Source organism: Lissotriton vulgaris, chromosome 4_1 (genome assembly GCF_964263255.1).
Source record: "Lissotriton vulgaris chromosome 4_1, aLisVul1.2, whole genome shotgun sequence".
In the NCBI taxonomy this organism is placed as follows: Eukaryota; Metazoa; Chordata; class Amphibia; order Caudata; family Salamandridae; genus Lissotriton; species Lissotriton vulgaris.
The window spans coordinates 1,850,348,685-1,850,368,887 of record NC_141691.1 but is presented as its reverse complement, the minus strand read 5'-3'; the positions used below and the strand labels follow the sequence as shown (position 1 = coordinate 1,850,368,887).

General features: G+C 47.7%; 1 protein-coding gene across 2 annotated transcripts in view; it reads left to right on the top strand.

Annotated features, from left to right (window-relative positions):
• Positions 1–20,203, top strand: part of TAF2 (TATA-box binding protein associated factor 2) — a 765,870-nt gene that overhangs the window by 694,378 nt on the left and 51,289 nt on the right. For both annotated transcript variants that reach the window (XM_086966160.1, XM_086966159.1), the window contains exon 25: positions 15,953–16,058. In XM_086966160.1, the coding sequence (XP_086822286.1) occupies positions 15,953–16,058 (106 nt within the window). The remainder of the gene's footprint in view (positions 1–15,952; positions 16,059–20,203) is intronic.

Below are 20,203 nucleotides of genomic sequence, written 5' to 3'. Positions count from 1 at the left end.
ATGTTTTAATGTTACCCCAAGAGCCAAGCCTATCTGTTGGCCTCTGCAAGATTTAGGGGGGAACATAAGGGGGCTGGGTAGTCCTAGGAGGGTGTAGGCCAGAAAGCGATAACCTGATCCCAGTACCCTTCTAAGTTCGGGCAGTCCCATAGGATATGCATCAAGGTTCCTTGAGCCCCACACCTCCGCAAGCAGAGGGGGTCCCTAGTTGGATTCCACTTGTGCAGCCCAACGGGCGTGAGATACCAATAGGTAGCAATATTGATGGCTGTGTCAATACCGGCTACATTTCTAGCTGTGTGTCTAGCTCTATAATAGATATCTTCCTACTCTTGCATTGTCAATTCCCGGCCCAACTCGTGTTCCTATCTTCTCTGACTGCGGGATTTAAAAGTTGCTGGAGGGAGCTTCAACAAATTATAAAGTTCTGTTATTAGGAGGGTATCAGATAATTTGGCTAGCTGCCACTTCTCATAGGCTGTCAGGTGTCACTGTGCTTGTGGGCGAATACTTTGTTGCATCACCCAATGCCTAATTTGCTGGTATCTATATTGTTCATTCTCAGGAAGGCCCTGTTGTTGGCAAATGTCCCCAAATGTAAAGGGTCCGTGTTCGTCGAAGAAATGCCCAGTTGACCCACTGCCCTCTGGGTTAGCTACTATGGGCGTCAGAGGAGATGGGGACGTTGTGAAGGCCTTTTTTCAGCTACCTTGTCTCACACCGCTAAGGGAGTCAGTGTAACCAGTGATAGATAAAGGATTGGAGGACACGCTTGCCTAGGAAGAAAGAGACTACTCCATAGGGGCACCAGGGCTTGTGCCCTATCCATGAATAGCCAGTGCTTCTCAGATTCAGAATGGGACCGTTCTACAAAAGAATATATCTGAGCTGCATAAAAGTAGTTCTGAAGGTTTGGAATCCCCAGTCCCTCCTCCCTGGGGGCCTGTGGGTTAGTTCCCGGTGCATCCGGGGTCTCTTAGCGGCCCAGATAAACCTCTCTATATCTTGTTGAAGAGAGTGGATGATACCTGGTGGGGGCTCTAACAACATTGTCTGGAAAAGAAATAAGATTTTGAGAAGTATTGTCATTTTTATCGCCGCTATGCGGCCAATCCAGGAAAGCTTGTATGATTTCAAGCGACTAAGGTGTGCCTATATCTGGTGTTGCAGTGCGGGGTAATTCAGCAATACAGTGTGTGTGGAGAAACAGCAAGCTTAAGTCCCAGGTATGGAATTTCGGCCTGCACCCATTGGATGAGAAATGCCTCGCGAAGGTTCTCTTACGTAGAGGCTTTAAGTGAAAGGCTAAGGGCCTGTGATTTCTGAATGTTTATTTTGAAGCCTGCGGCTTGGGGGAACCGGTTTAGCTCGTCCAAAAACGCTGGAAGGGACACTTGGCGGACCTCCAGCGAGGCGATCACGTCATCGGCGTACAGACTTAGGGTATGCCTATCCCCTCCGAAGGCCACTCCTGTGATATGTGGGTAATCTCGTACTCTCTGAGGGCAAACAATAGAGGGGAAAGAGGACACCCCTGTCTGGTCCCTCTAGGGATCGGAAAAGGAGAGGAAGTGTAGCCATTCGCTTTGACAGAAGCCGTTGGCTTTGTGTAACGACTGAACACCCAGTTTATATATCTGTTGGGGAACCCAAAGTGGACCAGGGTATCTTTTAAATAGAGCCAGTGAACTCTGTCAAACGCTTTCTCAGCGCCCACAGAAAGCAGCATGCGCTCGGTTTCGAACCTCCCCGTCTTAGGGTGTTGCTTTATCTATTATGTGCAGCAGTCTCTTTGTGTTGTCAGAAAACTGGCGGCCTGGGAATAATCCCACCAGATCAGGATCAATCAGACCTGGAAGGAGAGGGAACAGATGACTTGCCAAGATTGAGGTGAATAATTTTAAATATATGTTGAGATCACCACTACTGAGGCCACTAACATGGATTGTGGGATCTGCTAGGATGTCCTAATAACATAAAACACTCTAGTGAGAGCTGGCGTCAGGACCTGACAGAACGTTCTGTAAAAAAGGGCTGTGAACCCATCCTTTCCAGGAGATTTTAATAGCTTCTGCCTTGCAATAGCCGTGATGACCTCCTCAGGTCGAATGGGAGATTCTAGGGCGTCAGCCTGGTCAGGCGTCAGTTTGGCTGTGGGCCACCCCTGGCAAGTACCTAGAGGGCGTCCCGTCCGGTAGTTTCTGTTCCCCCTATAGTTCTGCGTAGTATTGATGGAAGGCGTCTGTGATCTGCTGGTTGGACTCGCATAACGCCCCATTGGATGCATAGAACGAAGCAATACAGCCTGCATGTCTCTGCATTCTCAATCTATTAGCCAGTAATCTTCGCTTCTGTCACCTTCCGCATAAAAGGTGTGTCTTAGCCTAAGCACCGCATATTCAGCTCTGTCTATATATAGCACAGCCAGCTGAGTGCAGCCTCTAGCTTCCTCCAGACCCTCGGGGCTCCGGTTCTCTGATGCATACGCTGAAGTTCTTGCACTTGAGCCGTAAGAAGGTGCCTCTTCTCCTGTTGCAGTTTATTATCGGAAGCTGCGACAGTTATGAATTCCCCTCTTCCTACCGCCTTCAAGGTGTCCCACAGGGTTGCAGTTAAAGTCTTGGGTGTCATTTATCTGGAAGTAATACTTTATGGTTTTAGTGATTCTCTCTACCACCTCGGGTGGTATATCTGTGTGTCTCGCAGGCGCCAGGTGCTGGGGTTTGCAGCAGGCAGTGTACAATCGACCATCGCTGCCGAGTGGTTGGACAGAGTGCGGGGGAGTATATCCACCTGTGTGACACATGATCTGAAGGCGGGGGTGCCTAGGAGGTCAGCTATTCTGGCATACGTTTTATGAGTTTGGGAGTAGAATGTGTATTCTCTGGCAGTGGGGGGCACATCTCTCCAGATGTCCGTCAGTCCAGCGCTCTTCCGGGTCTGTCGCCCCCCCAGATAGCGCACCTGTCTGTCCATGTCATATGACTGATCTGTCTAGGGTGTTGACAAATGTCAGGTTCAGGTCCCCTCCTATCACTAACAATCTGTAGGGGGAAAAGGCTGACCTCCGATACCGCTGACTGAATGAATTTCTCTTGTTTATTGTTTGGGACGTAGATGGTTCCAATCGTGAGAGACTGCGAGCCCACCTGGAAGGAGTGCAGTAATAATCTCCCTTTGAGTTGAGCTTGTTTAGGGCCCAATTTTCCAAGAAAGGAGGCTGATATCAGTATAGCTACTCCCGCAGATTCAGTGGAAAGAGAGGAGAATAGTTGCTGTGGAAATGCTTCGGCGCGAAGCCGGTGTGTCATCCGGGAGGAGGTGGGTCTCCTGGAGGAGGCAGATAAACACACTTGAATTCTCTAGGTAGGAAAGTATGGCTCAGCGTTTCACTGGATTATTAAGCCCTTTGACGTTCAGGGTGAGTATCTTAAATGTCTGGGGCATCATATCCCGTGTGGTGTGCTACTGTGAAGATGCCTTGTAGAGAGAATGATAGAGGCATTGTGGCGGCGGAGTGGGGCGTACTTCTATAAGGGGCGAGTGGGCGGCAGGAGAGCAGAACAAACATATTCTTTTGGGCAGCACAGGAGAGAGAAACCACCCAGAAATCAAAAATTAACCAACAAACAACATAATAATACAGTCGTAATGTCCTGGGTGGTCAGGGCCATGGGAAGAGGGTGGAAGTGGCTCGGTACGTACCGCCTCCCCCAGGCCCACGGACACCACGTGGTGACTGCCCTGGGCCGCAGTCACCATATTGGCTCAAAGAAATGCATGCAAACGGGGGATGGTTGTGTTCAAGCGATGCCGGACGAATCTTCTCCCAGGGTGGCTAGGAGCGCCTGTCTTTCTTTTGCATTAGTCTCTGGGTCCAGTTGGTGCGCGACACGACCAGATCCGGCCACCCCCACCTGTTCCTGTCGTGGCCTTCAGGAGCTCTTTCAGAACGTGTTAGGCTTACTGCAGTATCCTTGTCGATTTCCAGTAACTGGCATGCCTCCTTAAGTGAGTGGATATGCTGGACCTTCCCTTCATGGCGGAAGATGAGTTGAAAAGGGTGTCCCCAGGAGTATGGGATCTTGTTGGCTTGTAGATATGATGTGACCGGTCTGAAGGATCTCCGTTTTTGCAACGTGGAAGCTGACAGGTCCTGGTAGAGAGAGAGAGAGCTGTAGGCTTTGATAGCGAATGGAGTGGGAGTCTCTGGCCTATTGCAGTATGTGCTCCTTCAGTTGGAAATCTTGGATGCAAGCTAGGAAGTCCGCCTGAGGGGCTGGTGCAGGTCTCTTCAGGCCCACTCGATGTATGTGGTCCAATTTGATCTCCATATCGTTGGGGCCTTCCAGTAGTGATCTGAAGAGACCCTCGATGAAGAGGACAATATCCTGGTCTTCCGCTCCTTGCGTGGCTCCACGTACGCGGATGTTGTTTCACGGTGAGCGGTACTCCAGATCTTCAGTATACGGTTGAAGGTCTAGATGTTGGTCCCAGAGGCAAATTACCTCCTGCTAAAATGACTCGAGCTCCTCGTCCCAGTTAGCGCTGTGCGACTTGAGCGTGTCAACTCTGTCTCCTAATGCATCGCCGTCTTTTCACACCTCACCAAGCTCCTGGGTTATTTTTGCTTTCATTGATTTAAACTCTTCTCGGAGCGTGGCAAACAGGGATTCGATAAAGGAATGTGTGAGAGGAGCCTTTGTGCCACCCTGTTCCACCGTGTTTTGCGCCTCTGATGATCCTACATTGGTCGATTTGAGCAATAAGTCCTAACTGATCGATCCTTTTCCCCTTTAGTGCGGCCATGCTAGAGGGCGCACTGATTGCTGGAGCCCCTCATACCCACCACAATAGATGGCTCTCTCGCTGCCAACGGGGCACGTGTCCACGGGCTTTGACCACTTACCAGGGCTCGCCCGCAGGGCTCAAGGGTGCTTGCACCCCCGATTCAAGCCGAACCGCCCCTAGGACAATCCAAGAGGTATTGGGCCTCTGTGCGTGGAAATTCAACGTGCCGCCAGGTAAGTGCTCAGGCCATCGTCTGGACTCTTGACTTCAAAGGAGGTCCGGCCACTGCCCAATATGTCCAATTCAACAGGCTGATTCTCCCCCTCTTCTATTTGGTCTCCAGCCGACAGGGGGGAGTCCGCAGGAGGTCAGAAAATCAAGCCGGGGACCGGCTGGGAAGTCTACTTTTCTGCCCTTAGCTACCCAACACAACTGTGTCCCTCCAATGCAGGCTCTCACTTAAAAGGAGTCAGAGCCCACCATATGTTGGGCTTAAGTTGCGGGGAGCGCATAGGTCACAGTTCTTGGTGGTACCTCTATGCAGCGGATCCCAGCTGCAGACTCCCTCTCCCGACCTAGGCGTAGCCGCCTCAGTCAGCCCCCGGCCTCCCCGGGGGCAGCCGCTGTCTCACTCGGGCTGGAGTTTCTGCAAAGCTCTCCTTGCTGCGGAGGCCTCGCATTCGGCCCGCCGTGCTGCGTCGTCACAGCCGCCCAGGCCCGCTCATTCCTGGCGCCACGCACCTTCTCCCGTGTCTTTGTGTCTTGTTTTCGAGGGAATCTGTCTCCCTCTGTGCTATCTCCGCCAAAATCCGAGGTTGCAGAAGGCGCTCTTCCCTCGGCAGTTAGTGGAGCTTCTTGTGGGGGGTGGGGGCTCCACTCCAATCCCTCACTGGATCTCTGCGGTCTGGTCTCGGCGCGCTGCGCCTCTCCCTGTCTTCACCGGCGGACACCTATCACTTTCTTCCTTTCCTGCACCTTGCTGGGTAGCCTCCGGTACGGGCCACCGCTTGAGGGCTATTATACGACACTGCCACCCCGCTGTTCAAGGTTGTGTCCACGGGCCCTGTCGGCAAGACAGAGCGACGAGCAGGCACGTCCTACTCGGTCGCCATCTTGGCCACGCCCCCATTTCTTATGTTTTAGATTGGCTTTGTGTGTGTGTTTGTGTGTAAACAATAGGAGGCCCCCTGGGTCAGCACATAAGGGACATGGGGAGATAGCTGTAAAACAAATGAGTGTCCCTAAAGGTCAGGATGAATCCTGTTTCTGCCTTAGTTATTCACAACAACAGTTTCCACTTTACTCCTACATTTGAGGCCTAACCTGCAACAGTCAGTGCTATTAAAATATTGATCACACCAAAAGATGACTTACTCTTATGCAAACAGGGTAACAACAAGATTTAGACAAATATGAACATATTAAAATTGTCCAACGAAAGACTTTCAATAATAAATGTATACTTTATTCGGCCAATGCGGCGCAGCATAAAGTGTAAAAAACAATATAAAAACAATGTAGCAGCATCAAAATATTGCACAATTTTATCAGCAAGACATTTTATAAATATATTAAAAAAGGTAAAAAATTGCTCCAGAGAACAGATATAAAGTGTCGACGCATTTTGGTGTCTCTGATGACCACCTTCTTCAGGACTGTATTCTCTCTACACAACCTACTGATTGTTGCAACCTTCTGTGTACATCTAGGGCACGGATCTTACTATTGAGTGCCGCAAAACCGTTTTGTTATCACACTGTGTAGTAGCAGTGCGCTTCGTCAATTGACGCTCTTTATTTCAATCTGGTCTCGTACATTCAATTGTCTCTATACCTATTCTTCAATGTAGGTATATTGGAACTTAATCCCCACTTGTCTTTGATTTCAGTCCTATGGGTTGCCCTCTGCCAGATAGGAGCCACCGATTATTCTTGAAAAATTAGATCTATATCATAATAGGGGTTTATCGCTGTAGCCGGGTATTCTCAACTTTTCTTCCTTGGCACATTAAAGGTAGAGGTTGGCCTTCTATCCTCCGCGATCTCGTTTTAAATTGGGTCGGCCTCCCTGCTCCTAGTACGGCAGAGTTCCGGGGTTTCTGGTTTCGGTACACAATCGGTGGCTCCTATCTGGCAGAGGGCAACCCATAGGACCGAAATCAAAGACACGTGGGCATTCAGTTCCAATATACCTACATTGAAGAATAGGTATAGAGACAATTGAATGTACGAGACCAGATTGAAATAAAGAGCGTCAATTGACAAAGCGCACTGCTACTACACAGTGTGTTAACAAAACGGTTTTGCAGCACTCAATAGTAAGATCCGTGCCCCAGATGTACACAGAAGGTTGCAATAATCAGTAGGTTGTGTAGAGAGAATACAGTCCTGAAGAAGGTGGTCATCAGAGACACCGAAACGCGTCAACACTTTATATCTGTTCTCTGGAGCAATTTTTAACCTTTTTTAATATATTTATAAAATGTCTTGCTGATAAAATTGTGCAATATTTTGATGCTGCTACATTGTTTTTATATTGTTTTTTACACTTCATGCTGTGCGGCATTGGCCGAATAAAGTATACATTTATTATTGAAAGTCTTTCGTTGGACAATTTTAATATGTTCATATTTGTCTAAATCTTGTTGTTACCCTGTTTGCATAAGAGTAAGTCATCTTTTGGTGGGATCAATATTTTAATAGCACTGACTGTTGCAGGTTAGGCCTCAAATGTAGGAGTAAAGTGGAAACTGTTGTTGTGAATAACTAAGGCAGAAACAGGATTCATCCTGACCTTCAGGGACACTCATTTGTTTGTGTGTGTGTTGACTTGCATCAACTTTTTTCTGGGTTGATAGGGAGCCAGTCCATAACTTTCTAAAAATATGAAAATATAAAGATATCTTACTTCTTTCAGTCATACAGAGTTGTACCAGAAGATCCTGCTACCCTCTCAACATCTGATCATGTTGGCTACTGACATGAGAGCGTCTGTAGCTTTCTCAGCTGTAACTAAAAGCACTGCATTGCTTTGGTTCTGTTTGGCTGGAAATCACTGTAAGAAAGTGTCTCTGTATATACTGCACCAAAGTAAGGTTCAGTGTGCACAGAGTCCACAGTCCACAGTCCCCAGAAGTATGGCAGAGGCTAAAGTTAGATATAACCTTACTCTCTAAAGTGGTAGCTTGGTCGAGCAGTAAGGCAGTATCAGAGGACAGTGTAAATAATTTGTTGTACACACTCAGTCAGCAAATGGTCTCACACACTCAAGTACTGAACTCTAGGCCAATTGTTTTGTATATACAAATATATAGTTACTTTATATCTGATAGAGACTACTAGCAGCAGATTCCTTAACGTAGAATTATCTCCAGGTGTGAGACTGGATCCGGAAAACTTTTTGCCACAGCATCCCTGCGCGCCGGGGGGACAGCATCACGCGACTCCGCCCATGCATCGTCGCGTACGTGACGTCAGCGAGGTCACATAAGTCCCACCCCGGCCCGCCTACGTCAATTTTTTCCTTTTCCGCGTGCAACGCGGATCCGGTCTCTTTTCGGGCCTGTTTGTGCCCGTTTTTCTTTCATCATTGTGATATCTTTTGGTGGAACAGTGTGCAAAGGCCTTCGGCCTTCAAGACCTGCATGTCGTGTGGGCGTCTTACGTCGGCGACGGACCCTCACCTCATTTGCATGTGGTGTTTGGGGAAGGATCACGGCACCACTGTTTGTGGGGCTTGCCAACAGTTGAAGCCGAAGTCGCGCCGGGAGTGCCGGATGAAACTACTCTCGTCGCGTCTCTCAAGGTCGGCTTCATCTCCTCGATCAGCCTCGGCAGACGGTTTCAGGAACGGGCGTCGGCGGCGTCCACATCCCTCTCCGATGTTGCAAGAGTGTCGGTCCGCAGTGGGTAAGTGTCTCAGCTTGTCCCCGGGAGCTGTTGTTTGGCCTGCCGGGGGCGTGTGCTCTCCGCGGCTGATGCGGCCCCGCGTGTCGGCCTCCTATCCACCGTTTCCCAGTGAAAGGGCGTCGAGAGTCCAGATGGAGACATATGTGGCGGCTTTGCAGGCCTCGCTGGCGTCTCCTCCTCCTCCCCTCCTGGGGCGCCAGCAGATCCCTTGCTTTGAGCGGGGCCCTCCGTGGCATCGCCGGTGGCTCCGCCTCGGCGCCAACTGGTTCTCCTCCAGGCTTGGAGGATGTGGTGCTGTGGGTTGCGGCCCTTCGGGGGTCCCTCCTTCGGACCACGGCTCCTCTGCCTCGCCTCAAACTCCAGCGGGAGTCCCTGTAGTGTCGCGGGAGATTGCTGGGGCTCTGGTCGCATCCCCGAGCCCCGCTTGGCTCTCTGGACAAGCGGGGGCCTTGTCCACGTTTGAGCTGACGCCGCCACAGGGGTCAGTGGACCCTCCTTGTCCTGGTCTGGATCGAGGCTGGACGGGGACCCCTCGTCCTCCTCCGCCCCCTCTCGTCCCTCCACGCAGGCGGCTGCCTAATCGGAGGGCGAGTCGGATCGTTCCGGCTCCGCTCCTTGGCCACTTCGGCTCCGCTCCGGTACGTGGTGTGGCTTGGAGGAGCCCTATCCGGCGTCTCCTTCAGCGCCGGATGGTGCTGACGTCCTGCCTCAGGCGGCGGACTCTATGGCACCAGACAGGGGTCGAGTCGCGGATTAGTCTTCGGACGCTCCCTCTTCTCCAGAGATTGGGTGCCTACGTGTGTCATCCTCCCCGGGGACAGGCCCCCGCATGGTGGCTTTTTCACCGGCGTCATCGAAGGGCGGCTCCCCGCCATTCCCGAGGCTCAGGTGTTCATCAGAGGAGCGACCGGTCCCCCACTCTTCGGTTCCTTCTGACTTCCAGTTCTGGCCTTTGCCCGCCCCTCTTGGCTTCTGGGACGGCCGCCTTAGTTTACAGCGTCGCCCACGGAGGAGCTGCTTTCTCCGCTGCGGGGCCTTCGCCCATGCAGTGTCCACGGCTGTGGGCTTTCTGCGCATGGGTGACCGGTTGTTCATTTCCCGGCGGACCATCTCTTGGAAGTTCTCCACCAAGGCTCTGGTGGGAGGGAGCTATTGCTTCCCTTTGAGGGTTGTCTCCTTTCTTCCCTGATGGGGGCTTGGAGGCGCCCCACCTCAGGGGATCCTGTGCCTCTACACCTTCTGCACCGGCAACTTCCGGCGCCGCGTGACCCGGCGTGTCTTTCCCTCCACCCCTCTGCCTCAAGTCCACTTTTACAGACTGCTTTTCCCTCCCTGCCGCCTCTGTTGACTCCATCGTCCCGGGAGGCCCGCTGGCTGGTCTCTTGGGGGCGCAACGTGTTCGCCTCGACCAGCGCTGCCCTGCGGGATCTTATATGTGTTGGCTAGGGCCACCTCTTGTTTATGGGACTCGGCTGAGTCCTTGGGATCCGCTGCTTCACAAGAGACTGTTCAGGTGGACTTACGGCATCATGCGTTGGATGGCCGGGAGCTAGCGGCGCTTATTCCATGCTTGGCTTCGGGACGGCGTGTTTCCTGAAAATGTTCGGGAGCAGCTGATTGATCTTCCATTCGATGGCACCCTGTTATTCCATGTCCCGGCAGACTCCGCCATCCAAAGGTTCTTGGCAGGGCTCCGTCCTCCTCCTCTGCCCTATCCTCCCCCTCCTCCTTTCCCTCCTCATTGACTTTTGAGTTGAGCTGGTTCTGGACCTTCTTTTGGGCCGGTTGCACTTGCTGTGTGGTGTGTTTTATGGCCACTAAAGTCCTTCTATGCTGGGACTGTGGCTTTGTTGGCTTCTGGACGGCCCTTTTGTTGACTGTGTGTTTTTGCTTTAGTCATCTGCACAGAATTGGCACTGAGATTAGGTCTTCTGTTTTTCTCTTGGGCTGCTTGATAAGGCTTCCGTGGTTTTTTTCCCCCTGTGGCTCTTTCGTTTTTTCCTCTGCTGCGGAAGTTCCTTCCAAAGAGGGTTCCCATATCTTGGGACTTAACTTACCCTATGTGGGGTAGTGGTAGCTGTTATATAGCTTTCGCTCTGCTAGGGAGTTCTGGTCGCCTTCGGGCCTCTGCTCTCCATGGTGTTTATGTATGTGTCTGATGCTTCTTTGGGTCGTGTGCGCGGACCCCTCGTAGTAGTGTGTCCGGGCATTTCCTCGCCTTCATGCTCCTGTCCTGGAGACTGGGATGGTTTTGTGTTTCTCCCTTTGTCAGGTGTAACCTGCCCGGTCTTCCTGGGGCCCGGGCAGTTCTTCCTGCTTATAGCGGCTTATTACTGCTGGCGCCGCTCTGTCTGGTCTGTTGCCTTCCGTCTATGGTGGGCTCTCCTTCTTTCCCTCATTTCCTTGGGCCCTCTAGGCTTTTCTTCTTCCTCTTCCTTGTCCTGGCATTGGATGGAAGCTCTGTTGCCTTGTAGGGGCGTGGGGTGCTTCGGCCTCCCTGGCCTTGCCCTTGGTTCCTCTGTTGAGAGTGAACGGGCTTCTTCTAAATTCTTTCTTCTTCCCACATCCCTCTTGCGGTCGGTGGTGTTCTGCTTGTGGGGGTTTCCCCCTTGCCTGGGAGGACGGGGCTCTTCGCCCTGTCCATTGAACTAGTCCCCTGTGGGACCCTCTATATGTCCAGGCTGGTGGGTTCCTTTCGTAGACCCTCCTTCCCTGTGCGTATGGCAAGGGTATCTATTCTATTTTAAGGAATCTGCGGCTAGTAGTCTCTATCAGATGTACAAGTTACTTACCTTTGGTAACAATGTATCCGGTAGAGACTATTCTAGCCGCAGATTCCTTCACAGCCCACCCTTCCTCCCCGTTCTGTGAGTACCCTTTGGCTTGCCCTTCTTCACTCGCCTCCCGGTGAATGGTTATGGTGAGTGTGTGCATTCTTTCGCTATTTTGACAAGTCATTGCTTGCTTTTTGTTCCTCTGTAGAGGTTGGATCTATGGGTACTCCTGTGCTCCTCTGCTCTGGTTGCTCCAGGATTGAGGCTGGGTTTCCTTTGTCCCTCCATTTCCTCCCTTGCGTTTCTGAAGGTCCTGGTCCCTCTGCTACCCTCTGGGTGTGGGTCACTTGGCCGAGCCCTGACCTGGCTCCCTTGGGGGGGGGGGGGGTTGGATATGGGTTGTCGCACTCTGTGCTGAGGTTGCCTTGGAGGTCTGTCATTCCCTGTTTGTCTTGGAACTGGCTCCCATACATGGGTCTTGGTCGGGGTTGTAGTCCTGCTACATGTTGTCATGACATTTTGCATATGTTCCTTGTCTACAAGGGGGTACTGTTTTCATGACTGGCAGGATGGCTGCTCAGGACTGTGCTCTGTCCCTTTTTCTTTCCCTGCTTTTGGGTACTGCAGTGTTGGCACTGCTCCTTATGGTGCTCTTCGTCACCATTCCTTTTTCTTTTTAATTTCCTGCTGTTTCGCACACAGGTCCCATGCTTTCACAGTTTCTCTGTTGGCTCCGCGTTGTGGCACGGAAAAGTTCTCCGAAGAAAACTGACATAGGCGAGCTGGATGGGACTTATGCGACCTCGCTGACGTCACGTACGTGGACAACGCATGGGCGGAGTCGCGTGATGCCGTACCCCATGCGTGCAGGGATGCTGTGGCAAAAAGTTTTCCGGATCCAGTCTCACGCCTGGGGATAATTCTACGTCAAGGAATTTGCGACTAGAATCGTCTCTACCAGATACATCGTTACCGAAGGTAAGTAACTCATACTTTAGAACCACAGTAGGTATCATAAATACTTTCTCAAAATGAGATGTTGCAATTGAATACTTTCAAATAGCAATAGACTTTAGAATGCAATAGTTACAGTTGTTGCAATATGCAACACAAGTTAAACACAAAATAACATTGAGCTCAATAGGAAGTTTTAAGTAAATGCAATAAAATCACTTTACGAATGTTTTTTTTACTCAGGGCTGGATCCTGGATTCAGCCCTGGTGCATTTCTTGTAAACAGTTGAAATAAATCGTTTTTGTTACACAGGCGATTTTTAAGGAATATTTGTAAGTTTTGAAAATCGACACTTGGAAGAAAGTCTGGCAAAAACTAGGCAATGTATTCCAATGGAGGCAAATTGGGTTAACAGTAAATCACTCTTATATTTACTTTTGAGGGTGAGTGCTGGGCCAAAAGATCCAGCACTAGGGTCTCTCCTGATTGCAGGTGAGTAATTTCGTTTTTGTTGTTCTGACGATTTTTAAGGAATATTTCAAAGTTGCAAAACTTGACAGAAGAAATTCTGAGTGAAACCCAGCCAATGTTACCCTATGGAGAAAATAAAGTTGTTGGTCTTTGGGTAAGTACTCGGCTGGCAGAGTTAAGGTTCTGGGGGTAGACTCAGGGGTCTCCCAGGGTCAGGTAAGTACAGTTGTTAAACCCTCAGCGGCACAGAGGCAGCCAGGTTCAGAGTGGGTAGGCCCAATGTTATCCTACGAGGATATGGAGCCTTTGGTTGGTGGCTACTAGCAGGCAGACCACGCAACTGTGGGAGCTGAGCTCCTGGTCACTTACACAGGGCAAGGGGGGAAGTAAGATAGTATAGTTGCTGCACTTCCATTGGCACTCGGGCAGCTGGGTGAAGGGTGCTTTTAGGCCGTTGGGCGCCCAATGTATTTCAATAGGAAAGCTGAATGTTGAACAAAGGCTGCAGACTTGGGGACGGAGATTCTTCAGGTGTGACCACCACTTCGAGAGGTAATTTGGGAAGCTGGAGGTTAGGTAGCCACCCAGGAGTTGGGCACAGGGGGCCGTGGGGTGTCGGGTGCAGGGGTGACTTTGGGTGTCGGAAATCTTACCCTCAGCTTGTCGCGGTTCGAGGGGTCCCTTGTTGTGAGGCAGCAGGCGTCATCAGGAGCGTTGAGGAGGGTCCTTGGACACTGGATTCGTGGTCACAATCGCTGGGTGGACGTCCTCGTGGTCTTTGTTCACTCAGGCACAGGCCGGGCTCCGCGGCTGCAGAGTGTGCTGGATTTGAAGGTTCCTGGTTGGCACCAGGGGTTGTTGCTGTTTGAGCAGAACCACTGCTCGTGGGAGTCCCAGTCTTTTGATGAGCAAGGCAGTCCAGTCCTCCGGGGTTTTCGAGGTTGCTGACCGCTGGAGACGCCGGAATTTATCAGGAGCAGGTTCAGGGATCAACAGGCTGGTAGGTCAGTTGGTGTCGTCCTATTGTTAGCAGCTGCACGGCAGGTCTTCTTTCTTCTTGTTCTTCTTCTTGTTTCAAAATAGGGATCTGAAGAAGGAAGGTTCAGGGAGCCCCTAAATACTAAATTCAGGGGCGTTACAGGTAGGGCAAGGGCAGGGACCAATGGGTCCCTGTCCTGGGGTGAGCACACCCCCTATCCTGCCACTCTCCAGTGGGAAGGGGGCAGGAGCCTAGCTCTGATTGGGTAGGGAGCCCGGAGTTGTGCTTCGCCTCGCCTCTCCCACCTGAGGGGTGGGGTTGGCTGAGGCTGGCACACCCCCTTTCCTTACTTAGGGTTTCCTGCCTGTCTTCCCACCAGAGTGGGGGTCAGAACCGGTGGGGGACAGTTGCTGAGTACAGCAAGTGGCTCACAAAAAGCGGAATGCCTTTGAAGTTTCCCCTGCCCAGCCTGGGGGAGGAGGCTTGGCACCTTGTGCCAGGAGGTGCATTGTTTCAGTCCCCGAGAGTGGCATGCTCTCGACCCAGGGGTCCAGAAACATATCTAGTGGTGGCAGCCTCGGAAGCCACGCATTCAGGACACAGTGAGTTGGTTAGGTTTCAGGGGGCATCTCTAAGATGCCCTCTGTCGTGCATTTGCAATTAAATCCCACACTGGCATCAGTGCAGGTTTAATGTGCTGAGAAGTTTGATACCAAACTTCTCAGTCTTCAGTGTAGCCATTATGGTGCTGTGGAGTTTGTGAGGACAACCTCCCAGCACCATATACTCTTAATGGCATCACTGCACTTACAGTGCCCAGGATTGGCCCTGGGTCTGGGTACTGTAGGGTCACAGGGCTCATGCACCTGTGCCCACACCACTGGCATAGTGCACACAGCTAGAGGGGTGGCTGAGGTATACCAGGGCAGTATGTTTGTGGGCATGGCACACAGGGATTTGTGCCATGTCGACTCTCTGTTTAGTTCTGCACCAAGACCCTCAGCCTGCAAAGGCAGTGTGTGTGTGTGTGTCAGGGTACAGGGCCTCTAAGGGTGGAACAATAAGTGCTGCAGCCCTTAGGGATCTTCTTTGGTCACAGTGCCCTGGGTACCTAGGGTACCATTTACCAGGGGCTTACCTGTGGCCAGAGATTAGGGAAGGAACACAGGCCCTGGGTACCTGATTGGCAGGAACCCAGGGCACACTCAGTCAAAGTACATCAGCAATTCAGCAAAAAGTGGGGGCATACCATGCAAGAAAGATGGCACTTTCTCACAATCACCCGATCCTCCACCCATCCCACCACCTGCAAAGTTTTACCTCACATTTATCAAAACTTGTTTCAAATTACTTAACTTGTTATTTCATCATTCAAACACTCATCTTTCCTGCTCTCCCCTAAAATTTATTGTCATTTCCCTGATCACTAACTTGCCAGAACTTTAAAAAGACATTTGGTTTGCCTGGTAAAACATAGTACAAGCTGATTATTGGCCAAGTGTCTTCTGTGGAACACTTCAACAAATCCTCCCTAAAGATACATGTCGCCCTGATACATATTACATATTTAAAGCATGGCTATCTTTTTATGTTTTAGCTGAAATCCTTCGTTTTTCCTCATAATGATGCAAATGGACACAAAGCAGAGCTCTTGATGCCTCTCACATTTTGCTGCATTGGCTGAGCAAGACAAAATGTTGTCATCCTGAACATGACCTAAACAAACCATGTTTGTTAGCTGTGTGCTTATTCAATCATTCAAGAAATCGCCTTTCAGATAACTTCATTGTTTCAGTTGTACTACAGATATATTTCCCCCTCTGTTCGTCAGTACACTGACTCGATTCTCCACAAGAAGATCTGTTTGAGGTGGCAGTGTTTTTCTTTTCTTTGCTTTTTTATTGGAAATTGCCAAGGACAAAAGCAAGATTTGCAGAGAAAGTATGGGAGATTTTTCTGTTTTGCACATTTGTGTTAAAAAAGAATCTCCCCATTCTGAATAGAGAGTGAAGTCTTTCAGCGATAATCTCTTTTTTAATTTTACAAATTCACTGTTCTAACTTGTGTTTCTTAGTTTTCAAACTCTCAAGAAGAAGAGGAGATTGACATGGATACTGTTCATGACAGTCAAGCTTTTATCTACCATCATCTGAATATTCCAGAAAGACCGCAGACCCCAGGTAAGTACCCTAGATAGTCATGTATCTTTGATAGCCAGACAAGCCCATATGTATTTTGTAAATTAAGTGTCTCGTTTATTGATGCAAACTAGCAAAAGGGTGGCTTAGAGAAAAACAATTGGCTAGTATGAAGGAGAAGGAATATAGAACATTGTTTAACAATTGCAGAATGTTAGTTTGTGGTACAATGTTAAACTTTTCTAATAAACCTATACTGCTATATCATACAGGGAAATGCTTGTAATGTGTTATGCAAACTCAACACAATGCTTGTTTCATCTTACATATTGTGATCCATTAAACATAGTTTTTTTATTTCACCTATAATTTGTAATGTTTGTACGTTTTTACATGTTATTCTTGAGTTCTAAAATGTCTAGGGGATGGCAAAAATAATGTCATGTTTACCTTTCAGCGAAACTCCTCCAGTTAAAATACCTATAATGTTTTTAGGGCAATAAGTGTGAATATAATCTATATTGTTTAAAGCATACAAGAGATCAAGTGAGGTCTGCTTGATACTCTAATTCTATTTCTCAGATAACATATTAAATGTGTACTCCTCAAAGCGAAGAGAGTCTAGCAGTAAGGTTCTAAACAGAGGATCTATATATACTTGCACTTTGTGCACTACTTTTCAGTCCCAGCAGAGGTTTTAGAATGAGTTCTTTTTTTCTGGACAAGTAATACTTGGATGCAAAAAGTAATACAGGCTTACCAACCACTGGATTGTTTAGGAACCAATTCCTGACCTCAGGCTGTGGGTTCTGCATACTGAGTATCATTTTGCATTTTTGTAAATTGTTGTCCCTCTATGCATAAGCATGTAGTGTAACACTGTCATGTTCGTTCTGGAGGCACTCAAGCTAGGAGGAGGCCCACATCTCGAGAAATTTTCAAAAAGAAAAAACATAACAAGGCAACACATCCTTGCCACAAATTTTCCAATTAATTCACCATCATATCACTGAAACTTAATAGAAACAGAAAAAAGTCCTCCTCACTTACTGCAAACATATGACTAAGATACACACACTCACTAAGGCAAGGGCCTGATTTTAATATAGCCCTTTTCTGTACAACAAGGGCACAGAATCCACCAATATAGGCAACGTGGCTATATTAACTAGCAATTGAGAATTGTGGAACCTCTGTTAGATTACTACCTCCTTTAACCAGTTTCCACAAAATATCTCTCTTTTAGTATAATTCACAGCTGCCTACAGCCTACACTCCTAAAGAACACTCTACAAAGACAACAGTCCACACAGACTGGTGCATTGCAAAAACAGAAAGAAATCTTATCTTACTGTTCCTGAAGGTTTTTGATTGGCTGCCCCTACCTCAGTGCATCTGTTTTAAGACGTTTATGTCAGTTTAGAAAGTTGGCCAACTAGCTTATCCTTTCTACTCTCAATACACATTCCTGAAAAGGCCTGTGTGCTCCTTGAAAATGTTTTAATCATTCCTTCTGGCTCTACTGCCGGAAATGGAAATCCATCTTTCTTAGCACAACTCAACTGTGCAATGATAAAGAAATGTAGACTTCAGAAAGCCTGTTTTTCAAGAAAATGATGTTTAGAAATGCACATCTTCTTAAGTTGGTCCATAGACGGCTAGCCTAGCGTTCTTAAAACATCATCAGATGAGGTAACGAGCATTTACAATTACATAAAACTGCAGTACAAAAGAACATCAGAATCATACAATCCTTGCTGGTTTCTGACATATTTTAAACCATTTAAAAGGAGTGGGCCTTACATAATATGAGCTCTTATTAATTCTGGGTTATAACTCGCAGTGGGTGTTACTCCAGGTCATATTTTCTTTGTAAATGCTGACTCATACCAATTGCTATGTTATTGTTATCTTATTTGAAAATGATCCCCAGCATATTGGGAAACCTTTTTGCATACTGTTAATGTTTGGAGAATTACAGTGTTTGAGTGTTTTTGAAGCCTTTTTAAGTCAAGGGATCATGTTATAGTAGCAAATGTAATTGGCATACAGCGGCAAGTAATCTTGTTGTTTGCTTTTACACCCACCTTTTCCTGCTCCTTTTCCCTATCTGTGCAGGAACAACTAACCAGCAGCTAGGATATACTCTGATTGTGCTGATCGCTTTAGAAGAAACTTCTCCTTGCGTGTTAACAGCATGTACAACGTTCACAGATTTCCCACTGTGTAGTATAGTTATAAACAAAGTGATATTGCCCAAGTTTGTAACAGTTATAAACTATATTCCTAGTCCCAAAATACTAAAAATTGTTGTCATCAAAAATTAATTTATTTCTCAGCTTACAGTCAATAATAGTGATATGGTACTCAAAACTACAGAACTCAAATATAAGGTTCTTTAGCGATCAGTTTTTAGCAAGGCAATTGTTATGTCCACCAAACTCCTATAGGCAACTTCCATGTGAATGTTCTTGGTATTAAACACATGCTTATTATCAGTGAACTGGTCCAATATGCATTTTGATGTATTGAAATATCTACTAAAGCGTCCTCTCTTTTCTTGCCTGTGTGTCCATCCATATTTTACTCCTTTACAACCAACAGTTTTTTAATTATGTCTGTGGTAAGCAATACAGTGGGTGGAGATGAGTTTCCTTCTTCTCGTCACTATGTGTACGTTGCAGCCATGTTAAGATCTTTAGCTTTTCAACACTTGACAGTTTAAGAAAAATTATCTCGGATATGAATGGTCACATTTCTTTAATTCAGCGAAAGTGCCCAATGAAATAGTTGCATTTACCTGTTAGTATTTTAGGCCACCTTTTGGTAAGTGTACCAAAGTGACTAGCCAAGCTCAGAGAGGAGTACAGACAAAAAACATTTATATGCCGTTATAATCTGAAGAACTGTATAAATGTCCTTGTGTCGCCACTTAGCAGTGAAGTCGAAGGTCAAGAGATACTGTGCGTGTAAAGATCAGCTATTCAAATAAGCAATACATTTTATAAATTACAAATGTAGGACAAACTGAGTATATTAATTTAAAAGAATGGCATCACAAAATATTCAACGATAAACTAAAGCTAGAAGAAATGGATTTAGCGAGTCGATGGAATTTTTACAAAATCGATGTTACCTAATGGAGAAAGGTGACTACCAACAGTCTCTTTATAGATTTTTTTCAGCTTGACAAAATTCAAATGGGATCTGACTCTTAAGTGCATGTGGCTGATAGAGCTTGGAGACACCCCTGTGAAGATTGTTACCTTTGTATTGTAGACATCATTTTTCACCAGCATGGAAGGTCTCAATGCGTCATCTTGATTGGGGTAGAGGGACAGTGCATTAGGTTAAATTACCTGCATAGAAGAAAATATTAAAAAATGTAAACATTTGAAGGTGTCTTTTGAAGGCCAGTGGTTGGTGCCAGGCCTTGCAATGGTATTGATTACTTTTTCCATGGTTTTACTTTTGCACATGGAAATTCTCTTCTTTGGGAAGGCCAGCAACTTTTTTCTATGCAGTACTGAACAATATTATCTGGAAATACGCAGTTGCTGTTTTTGTAGACTTGATTTCCACTAATCCGGCAATGAGAATCAGGCAATTGACTCACGTCATCTTTACTCACACAGGCGTAGGGTAGAAAGGAAACAACTTCCATGAGTGTCTACTGCAATCTGGTTTTGCATTCTCCTTAGCCTTCCACATATACCATACCAAATGGCACTACCAAGCACTTGAGGACTCCCAGAGGAATCCAACGGGTCTAGTTGCAGATGGACCATTCTGCTAATTCAAATGTAATGGCCCATCTTGAGCATGGCGAGATGTTTTATGAAGGCCCATTAATATGGATACTTTCATTCAAGTCAAACCCAACCATCCCAATGTGTGTAAGGGCTGACTGAACTAAAGTAATAGTTTCTTCTTTGTTAATAATCCCAAAATGCTCTCTTCTCCAATTATTTCCCTTTATAACGTTTCTGATCAGTGGGTTGGAGGGTAAATGTAAATCACGGTAGCAGCACTAGTCATAACTGCAGCTACTTTACTTACTTTACCATGTTTCCCAAGCTCATCTAGTATCAGAGTGAGATCATTAAACATTTTAGTAGGCAAATGAGAGTATTGTTTGATACAAATCTCAACCTTTTCTTTGTTAGACCTGCAGCTATTAGCTTAAT